The sequence below is a fragment of the Gopherus evgoodei genome, chromosome 10 (genome assembly GCF_007399415.2).
Source record: "Gopherus evgoodei ecotype Sinaloan lineage chromosome 10, rGopEvg1_v1.p, whole genome shotgun sequence".
Classification (NCBI taxonomy): Eukaryota; Metazoa; Chordata; order Testudines; family Testudinidae; genus Gopherus; species Gopherus evgoodei.
In genome coordinates this window covers 16,670,991-16,691,148 of record NC_044331.1, presented here as the reverse complement: position 1 = coordinate 16,691,148, position 20,158 = coordinate 16,670,991, and the positions used below count along the sequence as shown (strand labels likewise).

Genomic DNA, 20,158 nt, shown 5'->3' with positions numbered 1-20,158 from the left:
CCTAATATGGTCCTTAATGAGCTTCTTTACATTTAAAGCTCTTTGATGTTCCTGAATAAAAGCCATACACTTCCTTTAACCCATGCTCAGGAGTTCTATGCACAGACCAAGCTAGTATACGAACATTTTAAATGAATCACACATTAAATAGAGAGTTTTAAAACAGATTGAGTTCCATTTGTCCATGCCATTTTTCAAACAAATGGTTTATTTTGCAGATTGGAAAAGGTGGTCCCTGGATAATTCAGGATTTGATTCTCATTTTCACTAAGGATCCTTATACAACTCTGGCAGGGTAAAGAACTCTTAATGTGAACGTAAGTTACATTTACACCTACTTCAAGGCCCCTTTACTTGGGATTCAAAGGGGTCTTAATGTTAGTAAGAATCAGGCCTATACAACAGTTAAGTTAAAAAGTAATACCTTTAGTAGAACAAATATGACTACAATCTCTGTTCTATTACAACTACACATCCCATGCTGCCTGAAGAATATTTATCTCCATACATAAATGAAAGACATTAACACAAGTCTGCACCAAGGATAAAATAAAGCACCAATATGAAAACAGAGCTACTGAGGCATGGTGTAGGGTTTTTGGTTTTGTTTTCACTGCTGTGTTTATGCACAGTGGAAATCTTTCTCAAGTACTGAATTTTGTTGTCATCTGAAGGCATAAAGCAGCTTAAAAACATACAGAGGGACAAAGTCTGGCTACCTATTGTGAAAATGGAGGTAACTGTATCCTGAAAAAGAAGGACCAAGCACATGTACTTAAAGCTTTGTACACTGACAAATAAAATTCTGGAGTCAGACTATTAGTAAAGGCCAGGCTCCAAAAACCTATTAAAAAAATCCTTTCATGGGAACACTATTTCCTCACAGAGGCAAAAAGTAGTTTATCTGGGGATTGTGTGCAATCTGCAGGAGATGTTAAGCAGAATTCATTATCCCTTCCCCCTATAATTCTGTAAACAATAATCTGAAAATAGAATTGTATACAGGAAAAACAAATGTATAAGTCACGATGGACAATGAAAGACATAGAAATAGCAGGAGGAGCATATACATTAGTCTCAACAATTATTATTAATACAACAGTATCGCTTATTTTGAGCTGCATGCCCCCCTGCCAATACTTCTACAAATATGAGGCACCTCTGCCTTGAAATGTTTATAGGATTAATTTTCAGAGATGCTGAGGACCTGCTTTTACCCACTGACTTCAATGGGATTTAAGGGTGTTTAGCTCCTCTGATATTTTTTGGCCTAAATATGTATTTAAGCTCTTAAATTTAGGCAGTCAGGTTGCATAATGTTGGCCAAAGACTCTTATTTTTATAATGGTGTTTTCAATCTAAAAATAACATTTTTAAGGTATTTCCCCTCAGTTTCAATGAGCTTTCTTATAGTTTCCTTAAAGACACAGTATACCACGAAAGAAGGCAAAAGCTATGAAGCTGGATGGTTTCCATTTCTCATAATCTCATAATCTTTTTGCTGATGTGTTCAATAACACTTTCCCTTTTTTGGAACTTGGTTCAGGTCCATGACTGCCCCAATAAACCCAAAGCAACATAAACAATCTCCAAAATTAAACCTAGCAAAGAAATGCCATTCCTGACTGAGCTCAGTGTTGGCAAGGGGAGCTGTTGTTCTAAAATTCACTTTTTTTTTTTTTTTTTTTGCTTGTGCAGTGGATTACATGAAGTACATGCAACACAGTGGAAAATTAGCTGGGTTATCCCACAAGACACACTATGCATAAAAATCTAGCTGCCTGGAATTAATCAGTACATGACCCAGTGAATTGCTAACCCTTCCCAAATCTTCTAGAACAAAAAATATGCCAAAATGATTACCTGCTTGCCTGCTCAGAGTAATTTAGGTGCTATTATAGGCAGGATTCCATGTAGTATATATTTGTTCTGGATGGAAATTGTTTTCCCTACTCTCTTGCTGCTGTTATAAAGATGCTATCTTACACCAGTGTGAATGTGCATAGGGGATCTGTATTTCACCTATAATATATTCCCTATTAAATGTACTCAGATTTCATAAGGATAAGTAAACAAGATCTGTGCACTGGTCCCATCACTAATTCATTTAACTCTTAACAAAATGTGATTTGTTAAAATATGCAGTTGCCTAAAAATTAGTAATTCCAAAAGCGTTCCAAAAATGTTTACCCAGGAGAAAGGCTATGAAACTGGCCTATTAACAACATCAACAGAATAAACACACATTATTCACATTCTTACATGTAGCCATTAGAAAACTTTATTTCTGAACATCAAAACATATGCTACTACTAATAAACAAATGTAGCACTATACTTGTCCCAATTAACATCATCAACAACTTCCAGAGCTAAACATGAAAATGAACCACAAATTGAATTCTGTGCAACCAGAGGCCATGCTGAATTTAACAGTATCACTGTGTGCTAACAAGCAGTTTCCGATAAGGTAAAGGCATGTGTTTAAGCCGACATAAAAAAGTGACTTTTTAAACAGTCCCTGATGAGTTTCCAACTTGGTCTTAACAACAGAATGCCATTATCTCCTGTCCTTCTGCAGCCCCTCAATCCTGTACTCCACGTGTATGTATAGGTGCAGAATAATGACTTGTGAATTTGTGGTTTCACTAGATCAGGGGTTCTCAAACTTCATTGCACCATGACCCCCTTCTGACAACAAAAATTACTACAGGACCCCAGGATGGCGGATCAAAGCCTGAGCCCACCTAAGCCCTGCTACCCTGGGGGCTGGCAAAACCAAAGCCCTACCTCCCCAGGCTGGAGGCCTGTAACCTGAGCCTGCTGTCCAGGGCTGAAGCCCTCAGGGCTGGGCTTTGGCCCTGGGCCTCAGCCAGTCTATACCAGCCCTAGCGACCCCATTAAAACAGGGTCGTGACCCACTCTGGGGTTCTGACCCACAGTTTGAGAATCGCTGCACTATATTAAACTGAAAAATAGATATTTTATGCCTGTTCATAACAGTGGAATTAAAATGTACACTATGTACCACTGCATGGCTACACATTATTTTATACTTCCATCAATTATTACCACCTGTACAGTACCATTCATGTGCATGGCACTTTAAAAGACCCGTAATACCTCTTGAATGGGTGTATGCAGGAATTTAAGTCCTCAAAAAATCAAAAAGGACCAAAAAAAATTTCAGTGGGTCTTAAAATTGGGAGGTATGGGGGAAAGTATTTGTGAAAAATTCCAAAGGAGAATGAGTCATTTTTAATAAGCATTAACAATTACAGTGCTGTAAAGAGTATTGAAGCAAATATTTTTTGTTTTGTTTTGTTAAAAGGAACAGTTTTGCACAAACTTTTTGATTCAGGCCAAAACTTTAAAATGACCTAACTACTTTGGCATTTTGTGGCTAAGCAGTTACTGTAAGTCTGACTTGGAAGACTAGAAATGAATCAATAACTGCAAGACAAAAAGATAAAACAAAAACCAACCTCCTCCCCCACTCCCAAAAAAAACCACCACCCAAAAGAAATACAGAATAATGAATTATCTGAAATTTTGTTTACTAGGATTTTCAATCTTTAAGTGCCCTAAGGTACTCCCTCTATTTGAACCTTCTGATGACAATGACTTCCCTGCAGTTTCCCTTTGGAAAAAACATTGGTCTTGGATTTGATCTAGTCTTTACAAAACCAGCAACATGCTGACATACTGTAGTTTCTCTCAACTAAATATTTTCCATCCATTGCTATGTGATGAATAAAACTATTAGGAAAACATCATGTGGACTGCATAAAACTAATTTCCTTCCAGGAATATGATGCTTTAATTGAAAAAAGGCAAATGTTTGTTTTAAATTAAAAATTTTAAAATAACAGATTGGAAAAAAGTAGAATTGGTATATTTTGTACATTTGGTTATTAGCTACAACACTTCTCATGCAATCAGAAGCACAGGTTCTTATAGCCAGTTGGCAGCAGACAAAACAAATGTATGATCAAAGTCTGGAATGGACACTCAGCTAGTTTCAAATAGTGAGTCTCTTCCCCATATTGAAAATATTTCAGCACTGTATTTCATTGTTTAATATAACATATATCACATACAATAAGCAAATAATATAACTCCCTGGAAAAGAGTCTGGATTTTCCAAAACCAACTTTTTCATTTACTTTTTGACAAATGAATAGTTTTGAGAAATTTACCCCCTGTGCCAGTCTGCACAAGGCCAATATACCACTTGCTACTAAAAACAGATCTACATTTCCCCTACAGTTACTTACCCAGAAACAAAGACCGATGGCCAGGTTATGTACTTTGGGTGGTGTGGTGCTGCACTGCCTCATGGGGAACCCCCTACCCACAGAGAGCATATGTTGTTTGCAAGCTGCCCCACACCTTGGGACTATACAGCCTGCACCTTCTAATGTGTCCGGCCACCTTTCCAAGAGAGTGTGAAGAGGGTGGGCGTAGGGCCATAGCTTTGCCTTCTCCTGGAGGTGCCCAGATGCAAGGACAATGGGAGTCCCCAGCTCTTGTGTGGGCTGCAGTGAGTACTTCCTGTTCTCTCCCAACAGCTATGTACGGGCTAGGGGCAGTCTGACCCTGAGAGAACACGTAAAAAAAAAAAAAAAAAGATTTGGGGTCTGACCAACCATTTAGGCACAGGGGGAATTATTTATATTTCATAATTATTATTATCATTATTTCATGTTGGCAATCAACACTTGTGGCTCAGTCCTGCAGTCCTTATTTAGATAAAGCACCTCATTAACTTGAGTGGGGAGTTTTGCTCGAATGAAGACTGAAGAACCAGGTCTTGGTGTTAGAATTTCCTTTATACTCTAGACAGAAACTTAGGCATCAAAATGCGATTCTTTGTTCCAGGCTTCACTCCGTAATAGCATAGTTCAATAGGGCGCGGGTGTACCAGTGGTGCAAGGGAAGACCTTTCATATTCTTTTAGGCTCTGACAGGTAATTAAATATTAGTTTCTCTTTCAATAAGTAAAAGGTCCACATCATCATTTTTATTCCGAGGACCAAATTCTCTGCTGGAAGTCAACAGAATTAAACCAGAAGAGAATTTCATCCTGTATTTTTAATAGAGGGATCTACATCTAACACCCTCCCTCCGATTCCCTACTAAACGTAGTCAAACTTAGCACTAATTAGCAATATCAAGGATATTCTCAGAAGGACTGAATGAGCCTCGGAGGCTAAACTAACTGGTCTTCCAGGCCTGTGTTGAGGCACATTAACAGGACAGTGCCAGAGAACCCTGTCCTACTGTTGCTCATATTGTACTTATTGTGTGGCTAAAGAGAGTAGTAACATGTTGCCAATATACTATCCAGGGACTTCTGAAATAGACTGGACTCTCAGCTATACTATCAATTTAAGTAGAATTTTCTGGAACAAAATATAAACGTTTCTTGCAAACCTATCATTTGGCGCAAACTCGTTTACTCTAAAGGCTCAGGAAAGAATGCAACAGCTAGATGTTTGCTGCTCTCAAAATGTGGTTTTAACTCAAGTAATTTCTTTACAAGGTAGAGGAATGTTAACAAATCCAATTTCCTCTACATTTAAGTTACTAGTTTATGTTGCAAATTATAACATTTTGAATGGTAATATGCTAATACATGTAGTTACATTGCCACAGATTACCCAAAACCTACCTAGGGGCCAAATTCTGCCCTCGGATACACCAAAAAGTCAACAAGTTGCATGATACCTTCCAGCACAAAAGAGTACAAGGCAGGACACAGACTAAACATGCAAAATTTACCATGTGGAAAAAGAAACCCTATTTTGCACAGTATGACCTCAAAAAGACAACATAGCACATGCTGTTGGTCTGAGCAGTGGGAGTGTGGTTAAAAACAAGACTGCAAGATCCCATAAAAGGCAATTGAGATCCCATTTAAAAATGTTAGAAGCCAACACATCCCATTTAAAAATGTTAGAAGCCAATCTCCTGGATTACAGCACCTTGCTCATCTCCTCAAAGAGAGATAACAATATTCATTGCTGTAAGGTTACTTTAAGCCGTTAAATCTGCACAAACAAACAAAGTACAGATTTAGTGTAATCGGATTTTTGGCACACTTAATCCCTGGAGTAGCCTGAATAATGTCTGTGGTATACTTAGCCTATAACCACAAAAGGGCAAGACCTCTTGTTCAACAGGAATCGACATATTAAAAAGAATATGCTGAATTACAGTAGGTGAGTGGTTTTTTCATTGCTGTTCAAAGCAGGATGTAAAGACTTGTTTCCCAAAAACCCACATATAAACCAAAATAACTTAATCAAGATGCAGAGACTGTAATATTCTCCAGTCAGTAAATTACTTGTGAGTGAACATTTCTGAACATCAAAACATATGCTACTACTAATAAACAAATGTAGCACTATACTTGTCCCAATTAACATCAGTGTCCCAATTAACATGAGTGTACACTTACCTAAACTGAAGCGAAAATTTTCAAACATGGGTGTCTAAAAATAGGCACTGGCTTTGGCCAGATTTTCAGAGGTGCTGAGTACCTGCTGCTTCCATTGGCTTCAATGAGAGTTGCAGGTGCTAAAAATTCTGAAAAATCAAGCTATTTTTATTAGGCACCTGAGTTTGAAAATCTTGGGCTATACTTCTGTAGTCATACGGTACCCTCATTCTGAGTATGCAACTCTTGTAGATGACAGTTGATACTCTGCCATTGTACATCAATGGCAGTTGTATGTGGAGAACCAGGGCAGTATATAGAAAGACTGAGGAGAATATGGATGCACATTAACAATGACACTGACTGACTTTCTGATTTGCAGGAAAATGCTAGTGCTGCTTTCCAAACTGAGATGTACATGGACTAACCAGCTGAAATCACTCTGGTTCCATGTGACTGCTCTATGTTTAAACTTGATTTAATTCAAAGCATGTGATCAGTGTTTCTGTACCCCTCAGCAATGCTAACTCTGGAATAGCAATACAACCTCATGCACCAGGGCATCACCTGTAAACCACAGGGAGAAAATTTGGTCAGATGTTTTATGGATTCTTTCCACCTTCCTCTGAAACATCAAATGTAGGAAACAGGATATTGATGGACCGCTGGCCAGATCCGGTGTGCCAAATTGAACAAGTGTAGTAAATCAACTTGCTTGTGCAACTTTTAACACAATCAGCTACCTGGTTGAGATTATCCATGTATCAGACGGAGGCTGGGATTTTCAAAGGAGCCTATGAGAGATAGCTACATAAATCACACTGCACTTAGGCTCCTAACTCCCTTAGTTTCCTTTGAAAATCCAGCCACAGTGTCTAACTAGCAAGTTGGTCAATAGATTCTAGAGATCAGTTTGGTCTTGTACATAGTACTATCTATACTGCCCTTAATGCAACTTTTACCTGCTGGTGGCCAGGCCTTGATATATCCAGTGCAGTGAACTACTGCATACTGTGCTTCTCCTTCTTTTACTGGGCCTAAGCCATTCCTATATGAGAAGAAACAATAATATTAATAAAATGTTTGATATCCAATAGAACTTGATACTAATACCAATTTTTAATACAAATTTACCAATTATACTAACAATAATATTTAATACAGCTCTTACATAATGTTCAATTGCTCAAGTGGTATATAAGCCATATCTAATTCTAGGTATAAGTATCATTTTACAGATGAGGTTAACTAAGGTTCACCCTAAGGAGTCAGTGACAGAGGCAGGATTAGAACTCAATGCTGAGCTCCCAGTGCTGTGCTCACTCCACTCTAATGTAACCTCATGCTATTTGTGAAGCATGAGTTGGATTCTGCTACACAAAGACTTGTTCAGGTAAAACTGGGAGATACAGCACTAGTGAAATGGACAACTAGAAAAGTTCATTATGACATACTGTAGCGGCAACTGAACCAAACTCACCTGTATCTTTTTCGCATGGTGGTTATTCTGTTCAGAGGCAAATGATCCAAAGGGGCATTTCCACACCTAAAAACAAGCCAGCATTTGAAAGATAATATAAATGCCTGGGGGGCAAATATCCAATTTGAATCTCTTTTAAGGATATATATTCAAGTAATATTGCATTTGTTTTTGATTGTGTGTCTTAGAAAAGTGTTTTCTGAGGGCTTGTCTATACTTACCGGGGGACTGATGCGCAGCAATCAGTGCACTGGCAGTCAATTTAGCAGGTCTAGTGAAGACATGCAAAATTGACTGCAGATCGCTCTCCCATCGACTCCTCTACTCCACCTGAATGAAAAGCGCAAGGGGAGTTGACAGGAGAGTGATATGCGGTCAACATTGCATAGTGTGAACCCAGCGATATTCACGGAACTGGTAGTGGTAGCGTAGACCAGGCCTAAGAAGTTATTACTTTAACCCTCATGTTTTTTGTGTATTTTACTTTTTAGCACCCCAGCTATTTTCAAGATGTAAAGAAAAAAACACTAAGAAACTACTGACTCACAAAAGATAATCCTACAGTTAACACAAGGCTAAACAAGAAATACAAGAAGAGAAAACAGCCCGAAGCAGAGAATCTCAGGATTGGTTTAAGCAGAAATGGGCATCAGCAGATCACAAACACTTCAAAAACTAGACAAACATACAATTTCGGCCCTCAGCTAAACCATCCAAAAATAATTCCAGCTTCCATAGGATTAATTAGCACGGAGAATTCACATACTATATATCAGCGTATTACCAAATACTTGCGTATTAGACACTAGTCATTTGTATGTACACCCATATATAACAATGCTGCCCCACATGTGGTATAACCCTTTTCTACTGGAATACAAGATAGATACATCAAATACCTACAAACCCTAAACTACTTATGCATTATCCATGTAATGTCACTGAAATGTGTGTGTATATATTGGCCCAATATCTGATTACCTGCTTCATGTGCTCCAAACAGAGCTAGGCAGAAAAAGATTCTCCCATCCCACAAAATTTCTGAGATTTCAAAGTTTCTCCCTGTTCTGCATCAGAAGGAAACTGACTTAAAAAAAAAAATCTCAAAAATCGAAGCGAGACACTCACCTCCCTGCCAAGAATAGGCAACAGGCCAGTGGTTAGGTCACTCACCTTAGATGTGGGAGACCTCAGGCTTTGAAGCTGGGTTTTACATGTGAATGTTTGACACACTAGCCCAGTGTTCTAATCTCTTTCTTTGGCCCACTTAATTATTTCATTATTTATACAGAGTGGAATAGCTCCAACATGAAAGACAGGAAGATCCAATTGCCTGTTGGTTAGGGCACTAACCTGGAATATGGGAGAGTGAGGTTCAAATCCCTGCTCCAAATCAGGCAGAGCAGGGTCTAGAACCAGGGTCTCCCACATCCCAGAGGAATGTCCTAACTACTGGGATATTAGCTATTCTGGTCTGTGGCTCATTCTCTCTTACCTGCCCCCTAACATTCCATTCTGGACTTAAGGAACGTGACAGAAGTTTTATCAAAACTAGCACATTACTACAGAAAATTTTGGCTTTGACAAACTGGCAGTTTCCAATAAAAAAACATTTTGTCAGAGAACTCTTGACTATATCTAGTTCCAGCTGACTTGTACTAAAGTCAGCTTTGACTAACTAATACCTGGCTAACCGCTATTCACGATGCCAAGTAACTTTCTGTTTACAACTTAGATCTGCGTACCAGAGTATATTTATTTGTATTTCCAATTGTGTGTCTAACCGCACATTTAATTGTGTATCCACATGCAATTATCCCTTTGAAGCCAAATAAATGGTTTGAAAACACAAAACTGAGTTTATTTTCATTTTTTTTAAAAAAGATGAACTATATGGCAAAGAAAGAAGAAATCATGCAGCAAACATGGCAACCTCAAATAATTCACAATATTTGAGGATGTGGTGGGGTTCAGGTACAAAGACTCCCTCCCCACTAAGATTTTTTACTAGTCACTGCCAGGAAGTAGGAAGAGAAAGAAATAGTAAAAAAAAGGTTAAAATTAGACACACAATGGGAATATACACGTGTGTAAGGTTACTCACGCACATTAGTGTTTGCAGGATCAGGGCCTTATAAGTAACTGTGATTTGGATGGCTGTTTCGAAAAGCTGGGGAACAATTGTAAACTGGATATTAGTTCTGGCTCCTGTCTGCTCAAAGACCTCCTCACATGATCAGTAAACATGGGCCAGAGGATAAAGAGGTGGATGACGAACAGCAGACTGCATACTCTTACTGAGTCAATATTTGCCTGAATTAATGAATTTTATATATAGTAGTTACAAATTAATAACAGAAGTAAATATTCTTAAACTACATGAGAGGACACGTGTATGATACTGGTTCCATCATTCCAAAGCACAAATGTAATTCCTGTTGCTTAGCCCTATAACCAGAGGGCTAAGTTGCAGCTTGGAGCATTGCGGAGAACTGGGAGAAGAATGTGGTATGACAGTGTCTTAAAGGAAACATGCAGAGGTTTTGCTATACTGAAAGGAATGCTGGAGCCTGCTCTTCCTCCTTGCTGTGCAGCCTCCTGTCCTATCACTCTGCTGCCATTCGTTCCTTGCTTGGACAGTGCTTTCGCCACAGCTAGAGTCTCCCTGTTGTACTTCTCAATGCGAGTAGCCAAATTAGAACTGCCGCCTGTGTAGATCAGCGAGGGTGGTAGAGTTTCTTCACCCCTCCAGAGGACCCAAGTAGGGCCAGCCATAACATGGTCTATAGTAAGTAAGTGACTGCTACATTTATACGACTACTACGAAGACACTTCCAAAGCACCCTCAGACTGAAGGATCTCAAGGAGTTTCACACACCTGAATTGATTAGATTTAATAATTCTATTTAATTAGGATGTGTGTCACTTTGCATGTTCAAAACATTACGCATACACAAATTAATCAAACAGGCTGAGCTTGGGTTTGATTTGACCTTCAAATCTTTTTGGTTTTGTGTTTTTGCATAATTTATCCTCAGTGTACAATTGGAAACAGGCAGCAAATGCGACGGTGTGCTTGTCCCCCTCAAAGTCACATTGATGGACCTTTCACCACATTAGATCTACTTAATGTTGTTATTACAACTATTCATTTCTAGTACAGGGACACCAGGAGGCCACATTCAGGATCAGGCTCCCTTGTGCAGGTGGCTCCTGTTAATCACTTTCTTGCATGTTATTAGGCAAACAAACATCAGAGCAGTCACAGAAACTTACCAGAAGTTTGAAAATTATGAAATAACATTCCCCTCCCTAGCGCCCCCTGGCCAGATCTAACATTTACTCATGTATTTAGAATTAACTAGTTGATCATTGGTTAATTCTCACATAACTGGCTAACTCAGTAACTAAATTCCTCCTTTAGTATTACTGGTTTGTTGGGGGGAAAAAACCCAACAAACATGAACCCACAGAGCCAAGTTTCCAGTCTACTGTTGATGATTCTTTCCAGAAGTATTGATTTAAATAAACAAACGTTAAGAGACAATGGCTTACATGCCAGTGGTTAAGATGGTTTGAGGCCCTCTGGAAAAGCACACAATACAGCACACTAGTACAGATATGGATTTAATGACTTACTTGGTTAATTACAGGAATTGCAGATTGCAAATTGACACTAGATATAAAAGTAAGCATACTGGAAATGTCTAATCAGCATTTTTAAACCAGATCAAAGCTGACAAAATGGGCCAAAACCTTAAGGTCTGAGAAGGGATAAGAGTATTGAAGGAAGAGAGAATTGTGTACCTCATTCTGCAAATGAAGGAACGTCTTGATCCCATGCACATCCTCATTGAGGACTGCTGACCTTCCTTCTTTACTGTTCCAGTCTTCAAGTCCAAAATTCGCCCTAGAAAAACCAAGGAGAGCAATTCATGATCTTGTCATTTGCCTGCTAAGAACCGACAAATTAATTTTACATGGATCCCCAAACAGCCATGTGATAGGTACAAAATTCTAGAAATTATTAACACAATGTGGAAATGTGCGATATGGATATGAAATACTTCATATGGAATCAAGCAAGGCCCTCTTCCCTCTAATTTTTTTCAATGAGAACAGTATCTTTCACTAATACAGGTTATACAATTTTAATAGAAACCTATTTGTTTTGGTATAGTGTAGCAACAAACCTAGTTAGTGTAAAGATGCAGCTCTGTTGGCATTAAAATGAACAGACAACCTAGAATATAAAAAAGTCTCCTCATAAATACACAATGACTTAGTTTGGAAATAAGTTTATTACCACAAATTAAGCCCTGCAATTACTGTCAGCTATTTAGATCTACAGAATTATTTTATTCCCATGGGGAACAGGAATTAATTGAAGCCATGCACATCTGCAAATGGGAGTAAAATCTTTACAAAACACTTTAAAATAGAAAATTTAAAAAAAACAGAACTAAGTAGCAAAGAGCATTCCCTATTGACTAGCAAGGTACATGCAAGGTTTCTGGTGCTGTAGGAATGTTATTTTTACTAACCAAAGGCTGGATTGTGCCTTCACAGCCTGGAGCAAGGGGTAGTACATAAACCACACTAGCCCGGATGTAGTCCTGGGAGACGCTTATTTGGAGATATCCCCCTAAGGCACAATTCCTGCAGGGTGCAGGAGAATGGTGGCCATTTGATGCAGGTCTGTGCTACCAGCAAGTTATGACACCACCTCCCTCAGCTCAGCTGTGCTGGCCAATGTGCGAGAGCAGTGGCTCTCAAACTTTTTTACTGGTGACCCCATTCACATAACAAGCCTCTGAGTGCGACCCCCCCTTAAATATTCACCTCTACCCCGATAAAATGTGACCCATTATAATGTGAATTCAGATATAACGCAGTAAAGCAGCACTCCAGAGGGGCCGGGCTGCACACTCCGTTGGATCAAAGCAAGTTCGATAAAATGTGGTTTCACCTGTAACGCAGGAAGATTCTTTGGCTCCCAAGGACAGCATTATATCGGGGTAGAGGTGTATAAAAAAGTGTTTTTAATTTGTAACACGATTATAAATGCTGGAGGTAAAGCGGGATTTGGGGTGGAGATTGACCGTTCGCAACCCTCAATGTAATAACCTCGCGATCCCCCATGGGGTACCAACCTCCACTCTCCACAGCCCAGGTAGCCTGCAGAGGGATTTAAGTGGGGAGAGTCACTCATTTCTCCATTCTTCCTGCATTGGCCCATTTTCCAAAACACAGTCTAGCGCCCCAAATTAATAATTAAAGTTTAGAGGGGAAAAAAATCACTTGACAAGAGTCAAGTTGATTCACAGATAAAAGTAACAATACAAGAAAGCACAGATAATTAATTTTAGATATAGAACATGTGAATACGAGACCAATTTTCCATCCATTTGATCAGACAAATCAAATTAAGCAATTTTAGGATTTTTTTGCTTTTATAGCAAATCACTTCCCTGTACATGGAAAGGAGGAGAAAAGTTGCTTTCAAGGAAAAAAATATTTTTAAAGTGAAATAGCCAACATAAATGCCTGAAGTGAAGCTTTTCATAAAAGCCAGGAATAAAAATGCTTTTCAAAAAAGTAATAGAAATATTTCTGCTTTTATCACTAAGCAGCAGACCAAAAATACATAAGCACCCTCTAAAATACTAGATGGCTACTAAGTTTAAAATTGCCCATGTGCGTTCCTTTGGCACTGAATGCTTTGACAAAACATGCTATCCAAAAGTCACAATTTTAAGACCAGTGTTTCACTTTGTAATGTCTTAAGAAGATGACAGATAATATTTAATGGGCCAGATCGTGTCGACTTACACACCATGTAACCTCAGTGATACGCATGGAAGTGAGTTAGAAAATTATTTTGAGTAATAGATATCATGACACAGCTCTCAAGCAGCTTGTTTCAATCATCACTCAAATGTTTATAGTTGGACCAAAACAATTTGTTTATTATTAGAGTTTATGAATAAGTGTTTAATATTAAAATACAGGGGAAGGGGGTAGGGCTAATATTAAACAAACAGATAAAGGGCCAAGTTTTCAGCTGACCTTCAACTAGTTTCCAAAATTGTGCTCATGAATATAGGCCCTTTGGGGCAAGAACTGTGTCCTACAGGACTTGGTCCTCTAGGGACTGCTGTAATACAAATAAAATAATAATCACTATAACGATGTTAGGGTTGCAGAGTACGCATGACTGTAAACTGGGCAGATGCCTCACTACCCAGCCTGCATGTACCAATGTGTTTGTACACACAAGCAGTGGTGCAGGAACGTCTGTGGACACAAGTTTAGAGGTGAGTTTTAAAAACATGAACCATGTAGCATTTGGAGCCCCTGTGTGCTATATATGTTGACATTCCTTCTCACACACCCCATTAGGAAAACTGTAAGAGGGAGATCCTGATTTCTAATAGTGCCAATTAAGATACATGCATCTCAGATTGCTACTGATGTAAACCTAAGACTATAAAAGAGGCTGAGATAGAATGATGTGTGTGGCAAAGCGTATTTTTCAAGAGCACTAGGGGAAATAAAAACAGGCTTTAAGCCTTTATCTGCCCTCCTAATGAGGTCCGGAAAGCCATAAAATCCTGCTCTAATACTGTATCACAATGTCTGTCATGATATTTTATCAGTGTGGTGATGCAGGACTGCATCAAACACAACATCATCAAGTACCGATGCCACATTACAGCCTCATTCCACCCCCACCTCCCTCACCACTCCATTCCTGACTATGTGGATTGCTCCGTTCCTAACTGCATGGGGTTAAGAAATGAGGGCCCTGGAATTTGTAACCCTGTTGGATCCAGTTGCTTGGCATTCCCCACTTTGTCTGGCACACACTTATCAGGTAGTTTGGGCAGATCACCAGTCACTGTTGCTCCTCTTAGGAGCAAGTACCTATCAGATGTGTGAATCTCCTATAGAGTCACATGTAGGGCTCGGAAGATCTGCTCACAACTCGAGGATCAGTGACACAGATGGCCATCTCCTTTATCATCTCCAGAACTACAGTTCGTTACAGCTGCTCATGTGGTGCATCCTGGAGTATGCCAAATTACAATCAAGCTCAGAGCAAATAAATCACAGCTGCATGCCATACGAGCAGCTAAGCTCCATATTCTGATGATAATTCTGTCATAAGATCGTAAAATATTCATCCTTCTGAATCTGTTACACTAATACCATTTTCCTGGTGATATATGCTCATTTAGAATCTCTCCAAAGGAAACACATGTAAAAACACATTTGATTCTGATGCCGGCAACAATATCCTGATTAATAAGAAAGTTTTGCAGAATAGTAATACAAATTACTGTAATATTATACTATACACATTATGCGCATCTTCTCTTTTTCCTAGTATATACTGTAGATCAGTCTTAAGAGAAAAGGTCCAGTACGGGTGACACATCAACGTTACCATCTGGATCACTAGTCAGCTTTTGCAGTAAACGGATTATTGTGTGTGTAGTTTATTTTAGTTTGAAAAATAAATCCTTCCCCTGCTCCAGATCTAGCAAGCACAGTGCCCACTTCCCATCCACAACACTGCTCTGAATGACACTTGGGCCTCAACATCATTATAGTATTTGCAGAGCTTAAATTATACTGTCTGTAGTTTGCTTTGTAGAGAAAGAGTGAATGAAAAATTGAGCAGAATACACATAGAAACCAACATATAAACTGCTTGGATTTGGACATAATTGATAACTTATTGAAAGTTCCCCATCACAGTTCAAATTCAAAATGCAGCACTGCTTAAACCAATGTGAAGCAAACTTGCAGCTAAACCAGGGCTGCTCACTTAGGATGCAGCTGCAACTTATCACCAAGCAGGGTCTGAGTAAGATGGCCCGAGGCTCATGTATTTCCACAATCCCAGCACAATTGCAGATCAGCCTGAGCAACAGTGCTACCTGGCTAGGAACTCACAGGGCACCATACTCCAGAGATTCCCAAACTGCTCCTCGTCCTTCCCAGCTTTGTCTGAGCCCAACCCCAGTATTTTCTGTGCCCTGCTTAACCTCGCTCCAGACTTGCCTCCATCTCATGATCCACCTCAACCCTCAGGCTCTAACTCTCCCAGTTTTGACCTTCCGTGTATCTGGACTCTGGCTTTGGTATCAATTTTGCTTGTCTTTGGACTCTGACCATCCGCCTTCGACCCCTGGCCTGCAGCTGGACTCTGGCTACAGTTCTGATTCTGGTTTGGCTATGGACTCTGAACTCGGTATTGACCCTGGCCTGTCCTGGATCTCGATTCCAGGACCACCCTACGCCTGAGACCCACGCTCCAACCTGGCCTGATTATCAGAGGTCGTGATTGACAAGGTGAACCACAATACAATCCAGGTTCCTGATGTCAGTTGCTATGCTGTAGTCAATAAGCGTAAGGAGAGACCAGGGTTCAGAAGATGAATTATCTTTGTGTAAAGTTAGAAAGAGCCATGCAAAGGATATCACCACTAATAAGAATGGCAAGTAATCAATCCAAACGAAGTGATGATACAGGCCACAGATGCTCTATATGGTGCAGATTTTCAGACAGGTTCTAACAAATGTTCCCATAATGATCACAGGTGCATCTGTACACAAGTACAAAACCCTGACCCTTGCATGTGCAAATGGGTATTTGTGTATGTACCAGGCCGTTTGTCATTTTGAGACTCAAATCCTTTTTTCATAACAGAATATTTGAGATGGACCTATGCCACAAAGTTCAGACCCAAGTCTGAGTTTCTCAATGTTCATGGGGTTTCCAAGCTGAGATTTTTGGCTCAAGCCTATCTTTATTGCAATAGCTGCAGACCTTTCAAAATTTGGCCCTTTGAGTTTAAACATTGCATGCTAAATTTTATAAGCGGATAATCAGACACAGCCTAGGCTCTCTTACTTTTTTCCCCATTCTCTCTTTGGTGGATCTGATTCCCACTAGAGAGAGAGAGAGACAAGGGTGGTTGAGGTAATATATTTTATTAGACCAACTTCTGTTTGAGAGAGAGAGATAAGATTCCCACTAGATAGCTTAACCTAATTTCTAATTCTATAGCAAGCTCTTTTTCTCTGTTTGATTCCTAGATCCTATGGTGTCTCTTTCTAAAGGCAATAATTTAAGGACAAAAAAGCATGGTATGGCAAGGTAGAAGGTTACAGCTCTACTTCTTCAGGAATCCTCCCTACAGAGTTTCCTTCAAGTCCAGTTTCCTTCCAAATGCCCTTCTTCCCAAAGATAAAATTATCACCATTAGACATTATTTACACAATGACCAGCTGAGTGACTGGGGTCTGCTGCATGGCACTGTAATACGCCTGTTGAGAAACAAAAGACCGCCTCTTCTCTAAGCCTGGAGAGATTTCCCCAGCAATGTATATAATGAGACTTTCTACCTAACTCTGAAAGCTCAGAGATAGGCTGATGCCAGAGGCAGAATCTTGGGACTTCATAGAACAATAGTCTGATCTGGTATAGTAAATCTTACATTAAAAGCAAATATCAAGCTTCACGTAGTAGGCCATGGAGTCTAATTTTTAAAGGACAAAGTTAGCTTTTTTACAATTAATCTCAGCCCCTTTATTTTCTAAATATTCTCACTTTCCCCCTGTTAAGATAAAATAGATGACAAAATTAAAAGTTTGGGTTGGCCAACATAACAAAAGACGACTTTGTGCTTCTTGAAAATACTCCACATGCTGATCAGGGAAGACAAATAAAACACAGGAATACTGCACCAAAAGAATCCTTATGAAAACCAAAAACATCTTTATTGTGGTATAATAAAAAGGAGCAAACCAGGATAGAGATGCAGGAAAACAAGAGGAAATGATTAACAATGAAAGCAAACTAATGGTCAAGTGACTGATGCTATCTGATGTGGTTCCAAATATAAGCTGACTGCTGAATTTAAGGGTCACTGGACAAAAAAAAGACGGTTACTCACCTTTGTAACTGTTGTTCTTCGAGAGTGTTTCTCATATCCAATTCCATTAGGTGTACGCGCCGCGCGTGCACAGTCGTCGGAAAACTTTTACCCTAGCCAATCAGTGGGCCGGCAGGGTCGCCCCCTAGAGGGGCGCCACCATGGCGCTCCATATATACTCCTGCGGCCCACCCGCTCCTCAGTTCCTTCTTGCCGGCTACTCCGACAGTGGGAGGAGGGCGGGTGCGGAATGGATATGAGCAACACATCTCGAAGAACAACAGTTACCAAGGTGAGTAACCGTCTTTCTTCTTCGAGTGATTGCTCATATCCATTCCAGTTAGGTGAATCCCAAGCCTTACAAAGGCGGTGGGGTCGGAGTGAAATATGGCAGAATAAAACTGCCGAGCCAGAGGCTACAGCCTCCCTTGACTGCTGAACCAGGGCATACTGCGAAGCAAAGGTAAGGACCGAGGACCAATGGAGCTTCGCGACAGGTCTCGTGGGTAGAAACACGAGCCAGCAAGGCGGCAGATGAAGCCTGAGCCCTGGTAGAATGCACGGTGATGTGGCTTGGTGAAATATGAGCCAAATCAGAACAAGTGGGGATGTCCGCCATCACCCAAGATGAGATCCTCTGAGAGGAAAACAAGCAAGCCCTCCCTTTGGCCCGCTACCGGGGCAGAGCTGGGGCACCTTAGGAAATGATTCAGTCAGCACAAGATAATGCGAGCACTCCACAGATGTCCAAGGAGTGCAAAGGTTATGCCCATTGCGTTGAGCTGTGGGTAACATGAAAGGCCAAAACACCTTAGGGAGGAAAGCCGGGTGCGGTCACAACTGCACCTTGTCTTTGTGGAACCTTCGTAAGAGCTCTGATCTCAGAGACCCGTCTGGCCAAGACTAGGTTGAGGCCCCAGGGCGGGGCTGGCGGCGCACCCGAGGGTGCAAGCGCTCCAAGCCCTTGAGGGACCTCGAACCCATAGAGCGTGGGACACTGAACGTCCATCTTAGCCTGCTGGAAGGTAGGGACGGCTGCTGAGCGTATCCTCAGCGATGATACCGCCAGATCCTGCCGCTAAAGGCCAGAGGCAGGCCAGAAAGAGGGGATCGAGACCTCAGCAGGAGCAAGATCGAGCGTACTGCAGCTGTAAAGGAAACGCTTCCACCTGGCTCGGTACGTTGACCAGGTGGAAGGCTGCCTGTCACCCCAACTCAGGTACGCAGGAGCCACCGTGAGGCGAAGAGGCTGCAGGTCCGAGTGACGAAGCCTGTCATTGCCCTGAGTGATGAGGTCTGGGCTGACAGGCCGAGCAACGTGGTATGTCAGTGCTGCCTGGACCACTCTGGAGTGATCATGATGACGCACGCTCCGCCCCTGCGGAATTTGAGCAGGACGTAACGAACCAGTGGGAACAGCGGGAAGGCATAATGCAGTTGGCCGTTCCACGGTATCAGGAATGCGTCCAAGATCGATTCCGAGGAGAGACCTTGGAAGGAGCAGGACACCTGGCATTTCCTGCACTCGCGGTGAGCGAACAGGTCTGTGTGAGAAACCATTTCCACTTCCGGAAAGCGGGACGCCTCACATGGGGCAGAGTGATGACTCGTAAGACAGGAAAGACCTGCTGAGTCAAAGAGATAAGACGTTCGAGTGGGCCATGCAAAAGACCCGGAAATGGATGGCCTCCTGACAAAAAAGGGGGGAGGACTATGTCCCCCCTGAATGCTTATGAAGCACCTGGCCATTGTGTTGGCTGTAAACACCGAGATACAACGGCCTCGCAGCTGCCGCTGGAACCCCTGGCACGCCAGGCGGACTACTCTGATTTTTGGGGCATTAATGAGGAATGCCAGCTCTCTAGAAGACCGAAGGCCTTAAGCTCGGAGGTGACCATGAGCACTCGAGCAGAGAGATGATGCGTCCGCCGTCAGGGGCAGTGAGGGCTGGGGCGGATGAAACCGCATCCTGTCCACACCAAGGAGGGGGTTAGCCACCACTCTAGGGAGCCTAAGGCGTTCGAGGGAACGGTGACTACCATGACCATTGGCTCCCTGTCCAAGCGGTACGCCGAGGTGGGCCAGACTTGGAGAGGACGGAGGCGGAGCTTGGCGTGTTTGGTTACAAACTTGCGGGCAACCATGGACCCAGGAGACTGAGACAAGAACGAGCTGAGGTCGTTGGGAAAGCCTTCAGACCTCAGATGATTGATGCCATCGCCTAAAACCGCAGTTGCGATAAGCAGGCTCCGGCTAGGCAGGAGACCAAGATAGCCCCTAGGAAGCCCAA

General features: G+C 41.3%; 1 protein-coding gene across 11 annotated transcripts in view; it reads right to left on the bottom strand.

Moving 5' to 3' along the window:
• ARNT2 (aryl hydrocarbon receptor nuclear translocator 2) overlaps positions 1–20,158 on the bottom strand; it is a 142,501-nt gene that overhangs the window by 51,016 nt on the left and 71,327 nt on the right. For all 11 annotated transcript variants that reach the window (XM_030577697.1, XM_030577687.1, XM_030577688.1 and 8 more), the window contains 3 exons: positions 11,729–11,831; positions 7,922–7,987; positions 7,404–7,489 (listed from right to left, as the gene is read on the bottom strand). In XM_030577697.1, the coding sequence (XP_030433557.1) occupies positions 7,404–7,489; positions 7,922–7,987; positions 11,729–11,831 (255 nt within the window). The remainder of the gene's footprint in view (positions 1–7,403; positions 7,490–7,921; positions 7,988–11,728; positions 11,832–20,158) is intronic.